Source organism: Mugil cephalus, chromosome 14 (genome assembly GCF_022458985.1).
Source record: "Mugil cephalus isolate CIBA_MC_2020 chromosome 14, CIBA_Mcephalus_1.1, whole genome shotgun sequence".
Taxonomy (NCBI): Eukaryota; Metazoa; Chordata; class Actinopteri; order Mugiliformes; family Mugilidae; genus Mugil; species Mugil cephalus.
The window spans coordinates 1779568-1796590 of record NC_061783.1 but is presented as its reverse complement, the minus strand read 5'-3'; the positions used below and the strand labels follow the sequence as shown (position 1 = coordinate 1796590).

General features: G+C 43.5%; 1 protein-coding gene across 2 annotated transcripts in view; it reads right to left on the bottom strand.

The window, feature by feature from the left end:
- Positions 1-17023, bottom strand: part of LOC125019646 (growth factor receptor-bound protein 10-like) — a 44279-nt gene that overhangs the window by 8115 nt on the left and 19141 nt on the right. For both annotated transcript variants that reach the window (XM_047604549.1, XM_047604551.1), the window contains 7 exons: positions 7574-7730; positions 5058-5173; positions 2648-2722; positions 2235-2372; positions 1846-1956; positions 818-916; positions 595-672 (listed from right to left, as the gene is read on the bottom strand). In XM_047604549.1, coding sequence (XP_047460505.1) covers positions 595-672; positions 818-916; positions 1846-1956; positions 2235-2372; positions 2648-2722; positions 5058-5173; positions 7574-7730 — 774 coding nt within the window. The remainder of the gene's footprint in view (positions 1-594; positions 673-817; positions 917-1845; positions 1957-2234; positions 2373-2647; positions 2723-5057; positions 5174-7573; positions 7731-17023) is intronic.

The window sequence follows — 17023 nt, the reverse complement described above, 5'->3', positions numbered from 1 at the left end:
TAAGAAGTGCATGCACAAACTTTGTGCGCGACCCAATTTAATTCACCATCTTTCCAAATGAGCTCATGACGCCTTTTGTCACACCTCATGGAGTGAGGGGATTAGACTTGTGCCCTTGTGCGGTGTGCATTCAAACACACATTTTTTCTGTTGGCTGCATGTATAATCTTTTAGAAAAGCGTACGTGTTTTGGAGCACAATGTAAAAACTGTGGGATCAGAAGTTATGGGTTGGGCGTACTTCTGTTACACCCTGCTGTTAAATGAGCAGCCTGAACTGAATCTGGACCGAAAGCCTTTCACTAGAGAGGACTGATCATCTCATCAACAAGATCGAATGACCATTTGAACAGAAATGACTGTCAGTTTGTAAAAAAATCTGTTTGTTCAGTTTGTAAAATAAAAATGAAAAAATTGTACCCGCCAGTACTTGGGTTTCTTTTCCCCTGAAAGAGTGAGGCCAGAGGCAGCCACAAAGTGAACTGGTTACCATTTTACCATCAGCTAATTAATGGATCACTTTGGACTGGTCTTGGCTGAGTGGGTGCATTAGTGTGGGGTTGTAATAACATGATGTCAGAAAGCAGATCCTCACCACAGGCGCAGAGAAAGGCGAGAGGCTGGACTTCCTCTGCTGGGGGCCACTGTAGCTCTGATACAGCACTATCCCATACTGCAGAGACATGTGTGGACAGATGACAAATGAATAAATGTTCAAGAAAAAGGCTGTTTCCAAGTAGTTGTTGCACTGGCCGTCAATTAGCAGCATGCATCAACTCTCAGTGAACTGAATATTTTCATGGAATGAAAAGGTTTACTTTGAGCAGTCTGAAGGCGGTCATCCAGCAGGTCCTGCTCTGTTCATCCTCCGCACACAGCATCTTCAGTTCCTTACAGTCACTCCTCACTTTACTGGGCTGTCAACCAAACAGAAGGCACAGCGGTGCGTTCAATTAATGAGATACACATCATGATCATGTATGGCCTCTTTTGTGGTAAAGGCCTTCAAACATGTGATACAGCATGGGCAAGAGTCACATGTTTTGGAACACTGGTTGTGCACTAATGGCAAAGACTTGTCATTTAGTTTAGAGACATCTTTGAACTCAGTTATTAACGGATTCGTTAGTTTCACTGGATGAAATAAAGAAAAGATATTATTTACCACATATCAATCTTTATTGATCAATAGTCCATATGGTATAAAAAGTAATTTTACAACTTTGTTCAGAAGCTGCATCTCTAGACATAGTCTTTCTCCTTCGTTAGACGTTAGACACATTGCTCTTTAAATGCAAACCCCGACCAGTAAATTCATTCATGTCGCCATAGCAACAATCCAGCCACCCCCAGCCCCCAAGTAAAATCCCTTACCCAATCCTGCACTGTCACCCCCGCTGACAGCATCTGACGAACCAGGTCTCTAGTGTGTGTGTGTGTGTGTGTGTGTGTGTGTGTGTGTGTGTGTGTGCGTGGTGTGTGTGTGTGTGTAACAGAGAGGTGAGGAGGTTAGGCGGGCCAGATTCCCTGTTCCATCCCAGCTTATCCCACTGGGCTTATCCCAGATCAGCAGGTGACCCACCACAGATAACTCCTGGAGCAGGACACATGGTCCTGAGTGAGTGTTTAAACCCCCACTGTGTGGTTTTAACCCCAATGTCCTCTGACACAGACGCACACCAGATACCATATATGCAGAGATAAGGCAGGAGCGTCACGCATCATCACACTGGGATCACTACAGACTAAAATAACTGATAAAATAATAATCTGACAGTCTGATTTAGTTAGTTCACATTGACACTTCAGTGATTTAATCAGGGTGGGGTGTTGGCCTGTGGGCTACCTTGATGCAGAACTGGTAGTCTGTGGGGGCGTTGTGGAACTTTCTGCCTGTGATGATGGTGAAGATGTTACTGTCCTCCAGATCTGACAGCAGCTGCAGGTGTCGGGGCTCCTGCACAGTGATGAAGGACAGGGACAGAGAAGTCACCAGCAGGACAAGGTAAAGAGTTCAGAAGATAATTTAAACTACTACACACAGAATTGTCTGCTCGTTTGGATATTAAATCTGAAACATAGGACTCAAAATGTATATATGCTTTTAAACTCAGAAAACTATGAGTTGATGTATTTACATCAACTCAAAGAAATTAACCGGAAAAGTTTCATGCAAACGTGCCAGCTGACAACCTATCAAGTTCATTCAGAATAGATACAACAGTATTTAATCACCTTGGATGTTCCTTTAGTAGAGTAATAGAGGCCAGACCGCCTCAGGAACATGTAAAGCTTCTTCCAGGACTTGCGCCCAGGCTCTTTCACGTACAGATAACCCTGGATCTCTGGACAGCTGCTCGAGTTCAGAAAGTTCTGGAGGACACACAGAGCAGTGCCTGTTAGGAATACTGCTCTAAGGGAACTGAACACATCACTGGCTGGATAGCACAGTGAAATCATGAGGCAGTTTTTATATATTCCTAAACATCTTGAAGGAACAAGACTGGGTGCATGCAATTAGGAAATTTTAGGAACTGTGGATTAGAGTACTCTTGAGCAGTAGAGGACTAATGTGCAGTATTAGATTTAACGGGTTTAGTGTGTATTACTAGGGATGTATATGCCCATTCACTGAGTCATCGCCTCACCTGTAAGAGCTGTGACTGAGGGATTGAGCCATCAGACTCCTGACACCAAGCCACCATCTGCTCTGGAAAAAAGTTCTGGATGGAAAAACACACATGGACGAACAATGAGCGAGAGAGAAAAAAGGACAAAGACAGAGAGAGCCACTAGTAGCCACTTAGTGTGTATGCAAGCTCAGAGTGGGGTAGTATTTCTCTATGCAGAGTACATCTCTCTTTCAGTGTCTGTGTGTGAGACCAATGAGCACAAGGACTGGGAGACAAAGTGGTGGGGAGAGAGAGGGCACTCCAACCCAGGAGTAGATGCAGTATGATCTCACCCGCTGATGTAATCCCCTTTAGCCAGCAGCGCTACTCTTAGTATGATTGACAGGCCGTGGCCAGCACTCTGGTGTTTTACTGTGCTCATTACCACAGAGCTGAGGTCACCTGCTGGCTCTGACACGCACCTAAATCACCACGGCAATAATGTCACCGCACATCTCCACCAGCACGCAACGGTGGAGCCCCGTGCTGAGTCCACATAGCCAAAAAGATGCCACGCAAGCCGTCTAGCGCTGAGTCGCTGGCTGAGGGAAGAAGGCCTGTGCCCTTAAAATGATGAACAGCTTTGTGTTTATGTTTCAGCTGCAGCTCAACAGGCACAGCGTGACACAGAACTAAAATATCCAGAGAGACGACACAAAGAGAGCACTGTGACTAAGTTAGACTCATTGGAGACAATCCTTGGCCTTTATTAACTACGAAAAGTCCTTCCCTCAGTCTCCATGAGGAATAAAACTGCAAAATACAGCAGAAGATTAACAGCAACAACTATTGTATTTAGCTTAATCACATGGAGATGGGAGCATTAATAATACCTACTACTTTAACATGCCACTTTGGCCCAAGCTCTAGACTAACATCTCCATGAAACAGATTTATGTCCAGTTATACAGATATTCGTGGACTCCAGAGGATGAACCTAAACAAATGTGTCCTTTAAATCCTCCTTTGATGCCATGAGCGGAGCTATTGTTATTCATCCACTAGGTTGGCCTATGATGAAATACTTGGGATACTGATGTTTATTGATGATATTCCCACTAGTCTGTGTTCTACTTTATAATTAGAAACTGCCAACATGTTAACAAGGCAGGTATTATTATGTGTTTACCATCATCATGTCATCATTGTGTGTCAGCACACTGACATTGTCATTTAGCTTTTTTAAGCACTTTTTTTCTATTGTGTGCCTGAAATCTTTAAGTCCTACTGAAAAGGTTGTAGCTGTTCCCCACTGTGCCACCTAGTCATACCTAATTTGCTGTTAAGACGAACAGCCACTAAGCCACAATAGCATTTAAGGACAAAAAGACAAGTGGGATATAGCGTACTGACTGACTTTCAGTATGTTGGAAGAGTCTGAGAGGACCTGAACAACAAGTCTAAATGCTACAATAACTATGAACATTGCACACTGTGGATATGAAGATGAGCCCAGTCACAAGCATTTGTAACGCTTTGCTGGTGCAGACATGGAGCCCAAATTGAGACCACAGGCTAAAAAACAAAGCCAATATGAAAGTGTCAAAAACTAGAGTTCCTCAAAAGGCCACTTGAGGCTGGCACCAAAATCAAGTCAATCCGCATTGATCTTAATGCCAAAATGCCCAACTTTGAAGTGTGGTACCAAAACAAATGACTTTGGTCTCTATAAATAACTGCATGGAAGTGAATTTTCCTTTAACTCACTTGTTTAAATAGTAGTAAACCTTTTATTTATGCATAATTAAGGGTGTGGCTGCTTAGAGAGACAGGTGGGTGCACTCACAGCTTTCTAGATGTCTGCCTGGGCATTACACACCCACATCAGCTCATCACTCATGCTCCGCCTGTTCGCCCATTTTTTTTTTATTTGTCAAGTAAATGAGATGTGCTCCGGCTGGAGCCACCACACTGATCTTTACAAACACTCTTCAGGATCTTAAACCTGACAATTATTTGGTCTGGGGATGAAATCAGGGTTTAATACTGAGAAGAATCACATTTCTTGTGGGAAACATTGGGTAAAGTCTACTTCCGCAGTCAGTGGGTGAGGAACCTTCTTCCTGCTAAACATCAGCATGTTAGCAATGACGTTTGTTGTGATTCATGAGCATCTAACACAACGGCATTCACATTACTACAAACGGCTCAAAAAGCACAGCATCACAGAGCATTTTTTATTGATTGAGATTTTAAGAGTCGAATATGAACGGTCTTGACAGTTTTAGCCATCAGCAGCTCCTATCCAAAAATATCAGGGATGAAAATATGGTTTGAACCCCAGCTGTGTGTGTGTGCTCATGGCTGTGTGTGCGTGGGTGTGTGGGGCTGCGTGCTAAACCAAGGCAGTCACAGAAAGGTCATCTCAGGGATGAGAGAGACTCACCAGGGGGTTCCTGAAGAATTCATATTTGGCATAGTTCTTCCTGAAGAGGAATTTACTGTCGCTGCTCATGGAGGCTTGAACCTGAACCACCAGCTCGTGGTCCTCCAGACATCTCTCTGTACAGGGTCAAAGAACAAAGGCAGCGTTAGTCCTCCCAGCTAAGTTATCTTCAGATTGTCCTCAGGGAGTGTGATGTGTTGCAAACCCAAGTTTTAAATACATAGCTACATATATATAATGTCCATATATGGATTTTAATGTCAAAAGCAAGTGTAACAAAAAACAAACAAAAAACAAAGCTGCAATTTCCTGTGCAACAATAGTTTCTCTGTTCATTGTTCTTTTTTTAGATTAGTTTCACGGCCTCTGGCTGGTCTGTGGCATAACAAACAGCTCTTCTGCATGTATTTCCTCTCTATCCCTCCATCCTCCCTTTCTTTCTTCTCCTCCGTAGTTTAATGCAAACAGCATATTTGGAAATGTCCTTGTCACTGAAGGACCTTGTTTACTGTAAGCCGTTTTGAACTGCGACCTCTAGCAGCAGGAGGCAACTACTTCTGATGTGCAGGGAAATTAAAATTAAGCTTTAAAATGAGTCAAGCTGCAGTGGAGCTAGGCGTGCACTGAAAACATTCAAAGATATGTGACGTGTTACTGGCAATTAAAGAGTTAACGTCTGTTGTTTTTTAATCATCTCAATATGAATTCAAAGTGTGAAAAAGATAATATACAACATGTTATGTGACAATAAACACATGGCTCTCACAAAGCAGGGCTGACTTGTGTTTGGTCATCTATTGCCACCGGTGGGAGTTTACGTCTATATTTGCCTCTGCAGCAGCTACACTATTGCATACAATGACACAGCAAGAAAAATCGTCTGTTACTAAGAGACGAGCATGGGAGTAAGAGGTTAAATGAGGAGGGGCTGTGAAAAGAAGAAGCACTGCGAGGCAGAGAGGGAGGAGGTGAAGGTGGAGAGGAGAACTGGTATGAGATGGAGAAGGGGGAGGAGGAGGATGAGACGGGTGTGTGTGTCGGGAGGGGGGGCATTGCAGGAAGATGATGTCATGTATTAAGGCTGATTGCTGAGAGCGGCGGAGGCATAAGCAAAGCACAAGCCACAGACAAACACACAACCACACATTAAGAGCTCACATAGTCCTAACCTGCTCACTGTGCACCGCAGAGGCCCAATTACTTTCTCTTTCTTTTGAGTGTTTGTGTGTATGTGTTTGTGTGTATGTGTGTGTGGTGTCCTCTTTCCTGAAGTTGACGGCATAAGATTCCACCGCCACTGCGTGTGGACAAACATGCAAAAATGATAGCTACCAAAACTATCTTTTCTACATTTCCTCCTAAGTCTTCTTTTATTGAGATTTAAAACACACACTTGTACATACAAGAAAAGCTATTTTTGCTCTTTTTAAAAAAAAAAAAAAGTATTCTGGCTGCAGTTTATGGGTGGAAATGTCTGGCCTCCGCGTGTGTCAGTGTGTGTGTGCATGTGTGCCAACACTGGCTACAAGCAGGGGAATTTCCTGTGGACGGTTTAGGAAGATGGATTGGCTAGCAAGGCTAGGGGCTCGTCCGACGGAGACCTGTGATTGGCTCCTTGCAGCTCTGGTATGACGCTTTAGTCCAGGCCTCTCCGCCCTTCCCCCCTTCTTTCTCTCTGTTGCTCTCTTTCTCTCTCCCTTCATCTCTCCCTCTCTTTTTCCCTCCCTCCCTCTCCTCACCTCACATTCCATCTCTCCAGTGCACTTTTTTCCAGAAACGCACATCAAGCAGGAAAGCACAAAGCAATCCTTTGACTCTAAAAATACAACTCTGGAGTAGGAAAGCCTTACAGAGGACAAAGACAGACCCAGAGAAGAAAAAATAAATAAATAAAGGTTCAAAGAGAGACGGGGCAAAAGTGAGACCCAAAGCATGGGCATTGCCCTTTGCCTTTCTCTCCTTCTCTATTTACCCACTGAGCATTTGGGAGGGAACTGGCATGTGAGTAGAACATGGAAAACGCTTAATCCTACAACCACCACACCTTCCTCCTGAGCCATATAGGCACACAGGCACTCGTGCCATGCTCAAGTGAACATATACACTGAGGGCACACACAAGAGTGTCCCCACCCATGCAGAGACACACAAAAGGATATCGACACATAAACCAAGACTGATGAACACCTGCAGAAAAGGCATAAAAATCCACTGCGAACTAATACACACAGACTACGAAAAGGGTAAATTCTACTTACTTTCTACTTAAATTCTACTTATTTTTACTTATTTTGCATTTGCTTTTTTTTTTTTTATAACTAAATGCTGGTTTCTATAAAATATAGCGGATAAAGCAACCAAATGTTATTCTGGTTGGCCTCACAGGAAGGTATAATGCTGTTCAATCACCTTTAAAAATACACACCTACAAAAATGCACACAAGTCGTCCTTATGTCCAACCACTCAAAAGCTAAAAAATAATTTAAAAAATAACACTGATGCAGACACATTCCTACCCAGGCCGAGGATAGGGTGGTGCTCCACCAGCGTCCACGCGCTGTCGTCCAGACAGTGGCTCTTGTAGACCAGCAGCTGACACATATCCCTGGCCGTCATGTCTGCAGGGATCTCCACCACTTTACCGGCCCCATCCTCGCTCCACACCTTCACTATCTGAAAACACACACAAGGATAATGATGGGAACATGCAAGGCCAGCGACAGTCAGGTTTTAGCAAGCAGGAAAGGGTCTGAGGCATGGTGTGTTCTGAGCTGCTTTCAGGAATTTGAATTTGCAGAGAATCGGAAGAATATATGAAGGTCAGAGACCACATTTACCTCCATAACCAGGTGCTTCGTCAAGTCCACCCTTAAAAAGTCCTGTTCACATTATTCTGTCACTCGAACATGAGAAGCGCTTAAAAAAAGGAAAGGATGACGTCCAGGAAAGGTTGACCAGTCCTTGCGCTTTCAGTTCAGCCCTTTTGTCCACCGCTCAAACAAACTTACTAAAATGCACATCCACTAATACGCATGTGAACCCACAATGACTTGTGTTTTCTGTCACATACAAGAATATCCACATTGGAAAAAGTAGAGAAAGAAAAAACACATTCACAGGGCGGCGAAATAACACGGCGCATTTGTACATGTTGCATTTTGTCATTAAAACTGTCACCGCTGGGAGCAGCAGGCGGGTAGAGTTCAAAGCTGGGGTACCTCCCATTGTTGCGCCATTTTGAACCATTTCAGCCAAGTTCCCAAAGCGACATTTCAACCAGGTGTAATTTTGCCTTCTTGGTGTCTTTTGCTGCACAGATAACCACAGACCAGCTGCTTCACACCACTCTATGAGCAGAATCACACACACTCGCGCCACAGAGCACTCGTTGTAACACGCAGCAGAACACACAAACACATGGAAATATGAGCAAATCTATATCAGAAAGTGTCTGCAAACCACAGAGACCAATCAGATTGTCGCCCCAAATATCAGGCGAAGATGGTGTGTGTGTATATCTGAATCGTGTACTGACGTCTTCTGTCCACAGCAGGGATTCTGCTGCCCTGCACTTCATAGAAAACCACCAGGGAACAACTGTTGAAAAATTACGTGAAACAAAGCACAAAGCTTGTGATGGGCGAGAGGATAGAGATTCCAGGGGCGGGTGGGGGGGGCGGGGGGGTCAAAAAACTTAAGTCAGACAATGGCACTGCATAGTGGAAATACGCAAACCTCTACAACAACAAAAGACGTTAACGGTGATCCAGGAAAGACACAAAACATCCGAAGCAACAAGACGCCGACACAAAGAAAGACTCCCAATGCAACCCGAAACAACGTCACAGCTCTCTTTGCTCCCTGCAAAGCCAGAAGGCTGCCTCTTCTTTACACACATGCTGCCCCCGGGAGAGAAAAAAAAAAGTACATTTATGACGCATGAGTTTCGTTTGACAAAACTTTTAAAAGCACTGAGTCGAGGGGGAAAAATGCAAAGGTCCTCATCACTGCGAACTGACAATCACATACACACAGCTCACGACAGATATCCAGGAAAGATACGAACACACACACACACATGTCTCTTACCTCCACAGCCTGTAAGAGGCAACAGTCTGGAGAGCAGGATGGCATTTTCACACTGAGACGCTCTCCAGTGACACACAGGGACAGAGACAGAGAGAGGGAGAGAGAGAGGGAGAGGGAGGGACAGAGGGAAACAGGAGAAGAGGGAGGAAAGGAAGTCAGGAAGAGAGAGAGAGAGGGTGGGACAGAGTGGCAAAGGAGACTGCAAGAGAGGTAAGAGGGAAGAGGGGGAGGAAGTGACAGAGGAAGGACGGGAGTGAAAGAGAGACAGAGCGAAAGAGAGGCAGCCTGCCCCTTCTTCTCGTGCTGGGCAGCATAAAGGCTGAGCAGCCAGGAGTGGTATGAGCAGTCGCTCCTCTCCTCCCTCCTCACCCCTTCCTCCACCTCCTCCTCCTCACAGTGGATTAACCCAGTGTGGGATTTTTAAATGGTGAGCTGCTACCTGTCACGTACTCTACGCTCTTATCTTTAGGGTTGTGTTTCAATCCCCTCATCCTCTCAAAAAAAATCACTGTCAGCTCCTTTTACTGATGGCGCCACACTAAAAGTAACAGTCTCTCTCCTTAAAACACGCCCACAACTCCTCACACACACACACACACACACACACACACAGATAGAGAGAACAAGCTCAAAGTACTAAGCCAATCACTGAACACACACACACATCCCTTATTCTTATGCATCCACTGACATTCACTTTGAGCTGCCTGACGGTTTCAATTTCTACCCCCTCCCTCTTATCCGCCTCCTCCTCCTCCTCCTCCTCCTCCTCCTCCTCCTCCTCAGCTGTATGTGAAATACTATGCAATAGTGTTAGGACCAGAGCAACATGTGTAACGCACACTGATGGCTTCGAGGTTTGCAGAGAAGGCAGTTAAAAGTCTTCACCAAAAAAAAAAAATGGGGTGATTTGATCTGAAGCTCTACGGATCACGTGCAGGGCGTTTGGGCTTTGCTGAGGGGGTCAAGGGAGGGGTAGGGAGGGAGGAAGGGAGGGATGGGGGGAAGTGGTTGCTCAGCAAATCTGCTCGGGAGAGGTAGAGAGAGAGAGAGAGAGAGAGAGATAAAGAAAAAGAAGGGAGGGGGCAGAGAGGAATAGAGAAAGAGAAAAGAGGGAGAGCTATGGAGGAATGTAAGTAATGCAATACTGAGTCATAATCAGGCTCATGTGTAGAGCACAGGCCAACCCAGCTGGCCCCTAATACAGTGTGCATGAGGACTATGAGGCACACACACGCACACACTTGAAGGAGGAAGACAAAATGTAAACTATGAAAACCAGCTCCGGCAAGTTTTATTTTTTTTTTTTTCTTTACTTTTCAGCTCAACTTCTCCTCAAGCCTCATCTGCAGCTTGGCCGCCATCTGGAGAACGGTATGACAGTGAGCTCTACCACTGCACACGTGCACGTGTGCACGGACATGGCACGTTCACGTATGTGGTGATGCGCACGTGTGGGACAAGGTTTGTGCAGTGTATGCAACCAACAGGCCAACTGTTCCTCCCTCTTCCAGTCTGACCTCTTTGTACTTTCTCGTGTTTGTGTTCCCATGCGTTTCTGTTCTTTAACTTGCTAACAACAGTTTCTACTCATAAAGATCACTGATAGTCTTACATGCTTACCTATATATGCTCTTTACTAGGTTTTATCTTTACATAATGAAACACAACTAACCTTGGCTCGTTCATCCCCTCTCTGTTTCCCCATCCCCCACTCCCCTCTTTCTCCCTGCACCAGAGGAGGGTGTGGGGTGGAAATGTACAGGGTTACCTTGTTTATATTCTATGCTTTATACAGCAACAAACACAGACATATATACACGTGTAAAGACCGCAACATCCAGGAGCAAAGGGTCATGGGCAGACAACTCCATGCACACGAACACACACACAAACACACACAATCACAGTATGTGAAGGGTCAGAGGTCAAAGCCAATAATCTGCACCGGGGTCAGGACCACTTGACCAAGAGGTTTATTGGTCACTAAACCTATTAGGTTATACTGTAGACACATACATACACAAGCTAAGGCACACAGATTGCTTTAAGCCAATTGTGAGTCATTCTCAGAGGATTAGTTATACATGTAGATCCATGTAGATGTATTTCTTCGTCACTTTGGAAAATGGTAGTACAACACTAGCCTGGAAGCCAGCCAGACGTTCCACAGCCACAAAACGTTTGCGGCACAATTTTGGTCAGGTTTTGGTTCTGGCTGCAAGCTACTTCCAATAAAAAATCTCCTCGGGCAATCAAATCATTTTGGTGGGCTTTATGTGGTGATGGACAGAAGAGTACGGCGGCGTACACATTATCTGAGCGCTATGGAGTTGAATTTGTGGCAGTGGCGGTGACAGTGGCTCTGATTGGTTGGAGGACCAGCTGCATGCATGACTTATTTTTGCCTCTGAAATATTTCTCTCTGAAGAGAATGAAGTGTGGTACTTGTTACCTTGGATCATCAACATATGCAAAGAGTAGAGCTCCAGCGAACAACTATGTTCATATTTAATTAATGAACCAACGGAACAAAATATAACAAACAATTAGTCTTAGTGGTCGATCCTTACATTATCCCCTATTTTAATACAGGCAGAAACAACCATCCAAATGATAGTTGGCTGTGTGGCGTTCGCTGCCATAGTAGACTAACACACCCATCACTAGTTGGTGGTGACTCCCACACTGGTCTATTACAGCATCATTTGTCTTTCATGTCTGTGAGTGGTCGGGTTTCAGACCAGACAGAGCTGATTAGCTCTGCAGACAGACCAAACTCAATTTCACCTCACTAGAGCACCATGCCAAAGCCTTGCTGAGTGGCTCGCCTCCCTACGACCCAACACTGTCACGGCATGGCCCTAACATAAACACAGATAACAGACAGATGTATACACAAATATCTGTCCCTGTCAGTGACTGATGGACGTCTACTGTTCAACTGTGCAAATAGAAGCACCGGTACGTTCATCTAAACTAGAATTGTTCATAGTCGCATACTATTACTCACATCTTCATTTAACATGTCTGTCCAAACACTTTGACCTTTGACCTTTTTGCTGTTAAATGTCATCACTATACGCTTTCCTCCTGTTAGATATTTCAGAGATTACTTTTTCCAGAAATATGGAAACCTTAAAACTGGGACGACATTCAGCAGCACAAAATTATGAACATGTGGGCAACCCAAACAACATTATGCCTCTGACCATGGCTGATACTGGCACAGACATGTAATGAAGTCATGTGACTGTGTGTGAAATCAATCAATTTAAAAATTAAAAATTAAATAAATGGACATAACAAAAGTAAAATTTAGACGTCTCAGATATGAACATGATTTTATTTTTATTTTTTTAATAAAATTTGATTTAGTGGAGTTGGCAGGCGTGTTTATGAAGTGATTTGTTTGGCTCCCATCCAAACATCCTGTCAATGCTCTATGGGCATGTCTATATTAATTACATTGTACTTTACCACAGCAACCTTTTGGGGATCCATATGTGAAGATACCGTTCACTAACAAGTGTGTTCTGGGGTCCCATAAACATTAGCATTTAACATAGTCAGTTTTGTCTATGGGAAAGGTGAATGTACTGCATAGGTTGACACTAATGGCCCGTTTAATCATCAGGAAACACATTCAAGGGGGAGCGAGTGTGTGTGTCACAGAAGTGTACGTTCACTGAACAATTACAAAGTCACGTCATCACATTGCCACGGCATGCAAAACATTTACTGCTTGGCTGAAACTCAAAAGTCCTCTAAATCTTAACAAAACAAACACATGCCAGCCAACACATTTACTCAGAGACTTAACACTCTGAGTGTTAACACCGAATCCTACTCAGGTAAGTCTATGCCCCGTTATCTAACAACAGGGCATCCTGTGATCGTGCACCCAACTCATTTGAACAAGCCTTCACTGCCATCTTTGCACACACACGCATACTATGCACCGTATCTGACTGCAGTGGGTCAGCAGACCATTGCGTGCAGAAGTATATCAGCTGACCCCAGACAAAGGGGGAGGTGGGAGTCCGAAATAGAGAGTGTGTGACTCTGTGACTCCAATCTTTAGTCTTAAATTAGTTTTCATGACACAGATGCAGTCACAGATCATTTCTGGTTTGGACAGTTTAGAATCTGTTTTTAACACTAATGTGACACATTGAGAAACAGTATGCATGTATACACAGCATACCTCTATACAGACAAGGTAACAAAAAAAAAGTTAAAAGTTTAGTTTTCATGCACTGCCTTAACAATGCTGAATCATCTGAATCTTAAAGCCATGAGGATGGGCTCATAAAAAAGTGGACAATGCCATTTCATATAAAAGTAGGACAGGGAGACTTCCCGTCACTTCAAGGTAAAACGGTCAAATAAGTATTGAGTGGTGGAAGTGTTAAAAATTCAAAGATGTCAAGGTTTTCTGGACCTGTTTTTCCTTTTTCTTTTTTTCTTTTTTTTTTTTTTTTTAAAGAAGCAATAGGAACAAAAAATAGGAACAACAGCAGTCAGAAAAAAAGACATTTAGGGAGAACTTGGATGCCACGGATGCTCCGCCAACACGCAGCTCCAAGATACACTGAGCAATATCAATCATCCCCACTCACAGCAGCTGAGCACGAGATCCTGCTCAAGCATGGAAGATCTGATGTGATGTGGTTGCATGTTGAGTGCAGCAGATGTTTGGTGAGTGCACCACTGCTCAACCCCAGGTCTTACACTGGTTTTATGCAACAGCTGTTTTATTATATTGTTGGTTAAATCCACCCACAGATGTTCCAAAGAAAAACCTGAACCTTCCACCAGACATTTAGAGCTGAAGAAGCCACTTGGACGAGCAGTGAAACGTCTTCAAGAAAAACAGTTTCTGTGGTTTTAGCTTTGTTTTTTGATCTACCGTGACCTGGATGTCTGAGAATCTTCGCAGACCAGCAAATGAAAACTAAACCAGAAACCAGCTATCGATAAAATAAATAAAACTGATCATAGGGAAACATAGGGAATAGCGTTTTAATGTTAAAAACAAGAGTAAAACCATGGTAATGATTTATCTATAGATCTTTTCTTGTTTTGGTTCTATATCCTACCAACCCACATGTAGATTAGTTGTTCTCTATGAAAAAACTACTACTCCACACATAAAGCATCAATTAATCTAAGAACAAGAATAATGTGCTAATATGATCACAATCACATGTTAAGATGTTAGAACAACACATTTGTTAATTGAACCACATACAAGCAATATTCAACTTAGGCTGATGGGAATGTTGTGAGGACCATAGATATATTTTCCAAGTTTCATGGCACTTACTTCTATAATTGTTCAGATTTGTGAGTCTGGACAAAGTGGTAGACCAGCCCAGGTGACAACTCAACCAACACTGCCATCCCTTGAGAGGTGTCACTGGCAAGTACCTCTTTCTACACAATCTGCTTAAACTTTTGTAATATTTTGCAAGCACTAAATATTTCAATGATCAGGCCACACACTGAATAACAAACCATGAGAAAGTGACTTTTTCACATCCCCTTTTTCATAGTGACCCTCTTTCCTCTTGCGTCCTTCCACAGGGAGATCAGAATCAGCCAGCTTAGGAGCAGTTTTGAGTTCAGTGTCTTGCACAAAGCTACTTCAGCAGAGTGGAGCGTTGCCAGCACACGCAGACCGAGAGATGGTCTCTTTAACACTGTGCTCCCTGCTGTCCTGACGTTCGTAATGCCGTCTCTGGCCACAAATAAAAGCAGGAGTTGCGTTACAACTGCAGTCATGGTGCCAAAGCAAACAAACTTGCTCAGAGATGACAGACAGGTCCCGACCAAACCCTTGTGAAAGCTGAAGAAAGACGACTGAACTGTATGGCGCAAGACTGCCACTAATGGCGTGGGAAATAGCTCGGTATAAGAGTTCACTGTTAAGTACAGTCACACAAATGAAACAACTTCAACCTTGACATCTGTAGATGTTAAGGTTAGAAGAAGATCAACTCAAACTTTTTTTCTAAAACTTAATGGAAATGCAGCATCATGTTATCTGTTCACAGGAATAGGTCATGAACTTGCATAGGTCACTTTTACTGGCTCATAATAAAAGGGGTGTATCCCTCTGAGAAAGACTGAAGCTTAAGGAAGAATGTTCAGGCTCCAACTCTGCAGCTGGAGGGAAAAAGATCTATGATAAAGCTGCCAATGCAAATACAATACAACTATGTCTCTAGACCAACGCACGGCACGTCTGACAGTCCCGTCTGCATTGTTGTGTAAGCCACTCTCACTGCTCCTCTGGCTACACGCACGGCAACACCTAATAGCCTATCTGTGTGATTACATATGACGGAGTTAGGCTTGAGCAAAAGGCTGCGTCTTAGACAGTCTGCCGTCTGCTTTCTGAATGTCAGTGATCTGATCAGCAATGGTTACATTCAATTAGCTGAAGACCTGCTACAGCTCATTTTAAAGTCCTCTACAGGAGCCTTCTTAACACGGAGACTGGTTTAGTAACACGTTTCACAGTCAAAACTTTATTTAGCTTGAATTAGCCCTTTACTGTATTATATATCCACCAACCAGAAATGTTATAGAATATGGATACATGGATATATATGGATACAAAATGTAATCAATTCATCATTATACCCTACATATCTGTCTCAAATGTGTTCATAACTACAATATCATTTCTCACATTGGTCCTGTTTGCCCCAGCATTGCCTGGTGTCTTCTAGTAAATTGTAAGTATTGCTTTTCGGGGATCTTAATCCCATGCAAATCTGCCACACGTGTAATCTTTGAATTACAAATGAAAATAACACAACAAGTTACTACAGAGGTCCTGTGATCATACCAGTCTACTACTAATTTAGTTTCCTCCATGGCTTTTGAGCCCCTTTCTTGCATGAGGTAGCACGGACAATATTTTGAAGGACTAGATTTTATATGTTGATGCATTAATGCGTTCATCACATCAGTAAAGGCAGAGCTGATTTAAATACAGCCTGGTATTATTTTGTTTTATTATTACTCTGATTTTCTCCCACCTCTAAAGACATGCTCATAAGGCTAATTGGTGTCTGAGTGTGAATGGTTGTTTGTCTCTGTGTTAGTCCTGCCATAGACTGGTGACCTGTCCAGGGTGTACCCTGCCTCTCGCCCAATAACAGCTGGGATAGGCTCCAGCAACCCCACGACCCTAGTGAGGATAAGTAGTAGATAAATAGTAGTAGGTCAGGATCACCCCCCGAATGCTAGTCCATGTTGTGTCTTTTTTTGCCAGTTGATTTCATGTTTGCTTCTACTTCCTGCTAGACTTTCAACAATGGTGACTGAAACTTCCCCGGAAATTCCACAGAAGACAACTCGTACAGATGCTTATACCTTGCAATTTCCTCGTGTGGTCTCTGTTAATTGATCCAAAACGATCAATTCAAAAACTGCATAGATGGACAAGCAGCTGGAAATATGAAAGTGGAAACATGCTATTACCAAGAGGACCAATCACAGCTCTTGCGATCTGCGTTACCATGATACGAGGCTAAATTTTCTGGGGAGGTGCACATCAAGCTAAGGCGTGGCGGTCTGGGTTGTCGCCGCAACTACAGCGTCAAATTGCATAAGATGTAGTAGCATCTAGTAACATCAGTCATTCTCTCAGTGACAATGTGGCTGCTGATGCTGAAGTGATTTTTTGCTATGTTGATCTTAGGTTCGGGTATTAGCATTCTAGATAGCATGTAAAACACTAACTGGAACAAACCAAAAAGGATAGCTGATGCTTCATTTATGTGCATTCACAAAATTAAGAGTAATCCGTCTCTGCTGAGTTCTGAAAATTACAAATAGGAACTTTGTGTTATAGGAAAAAT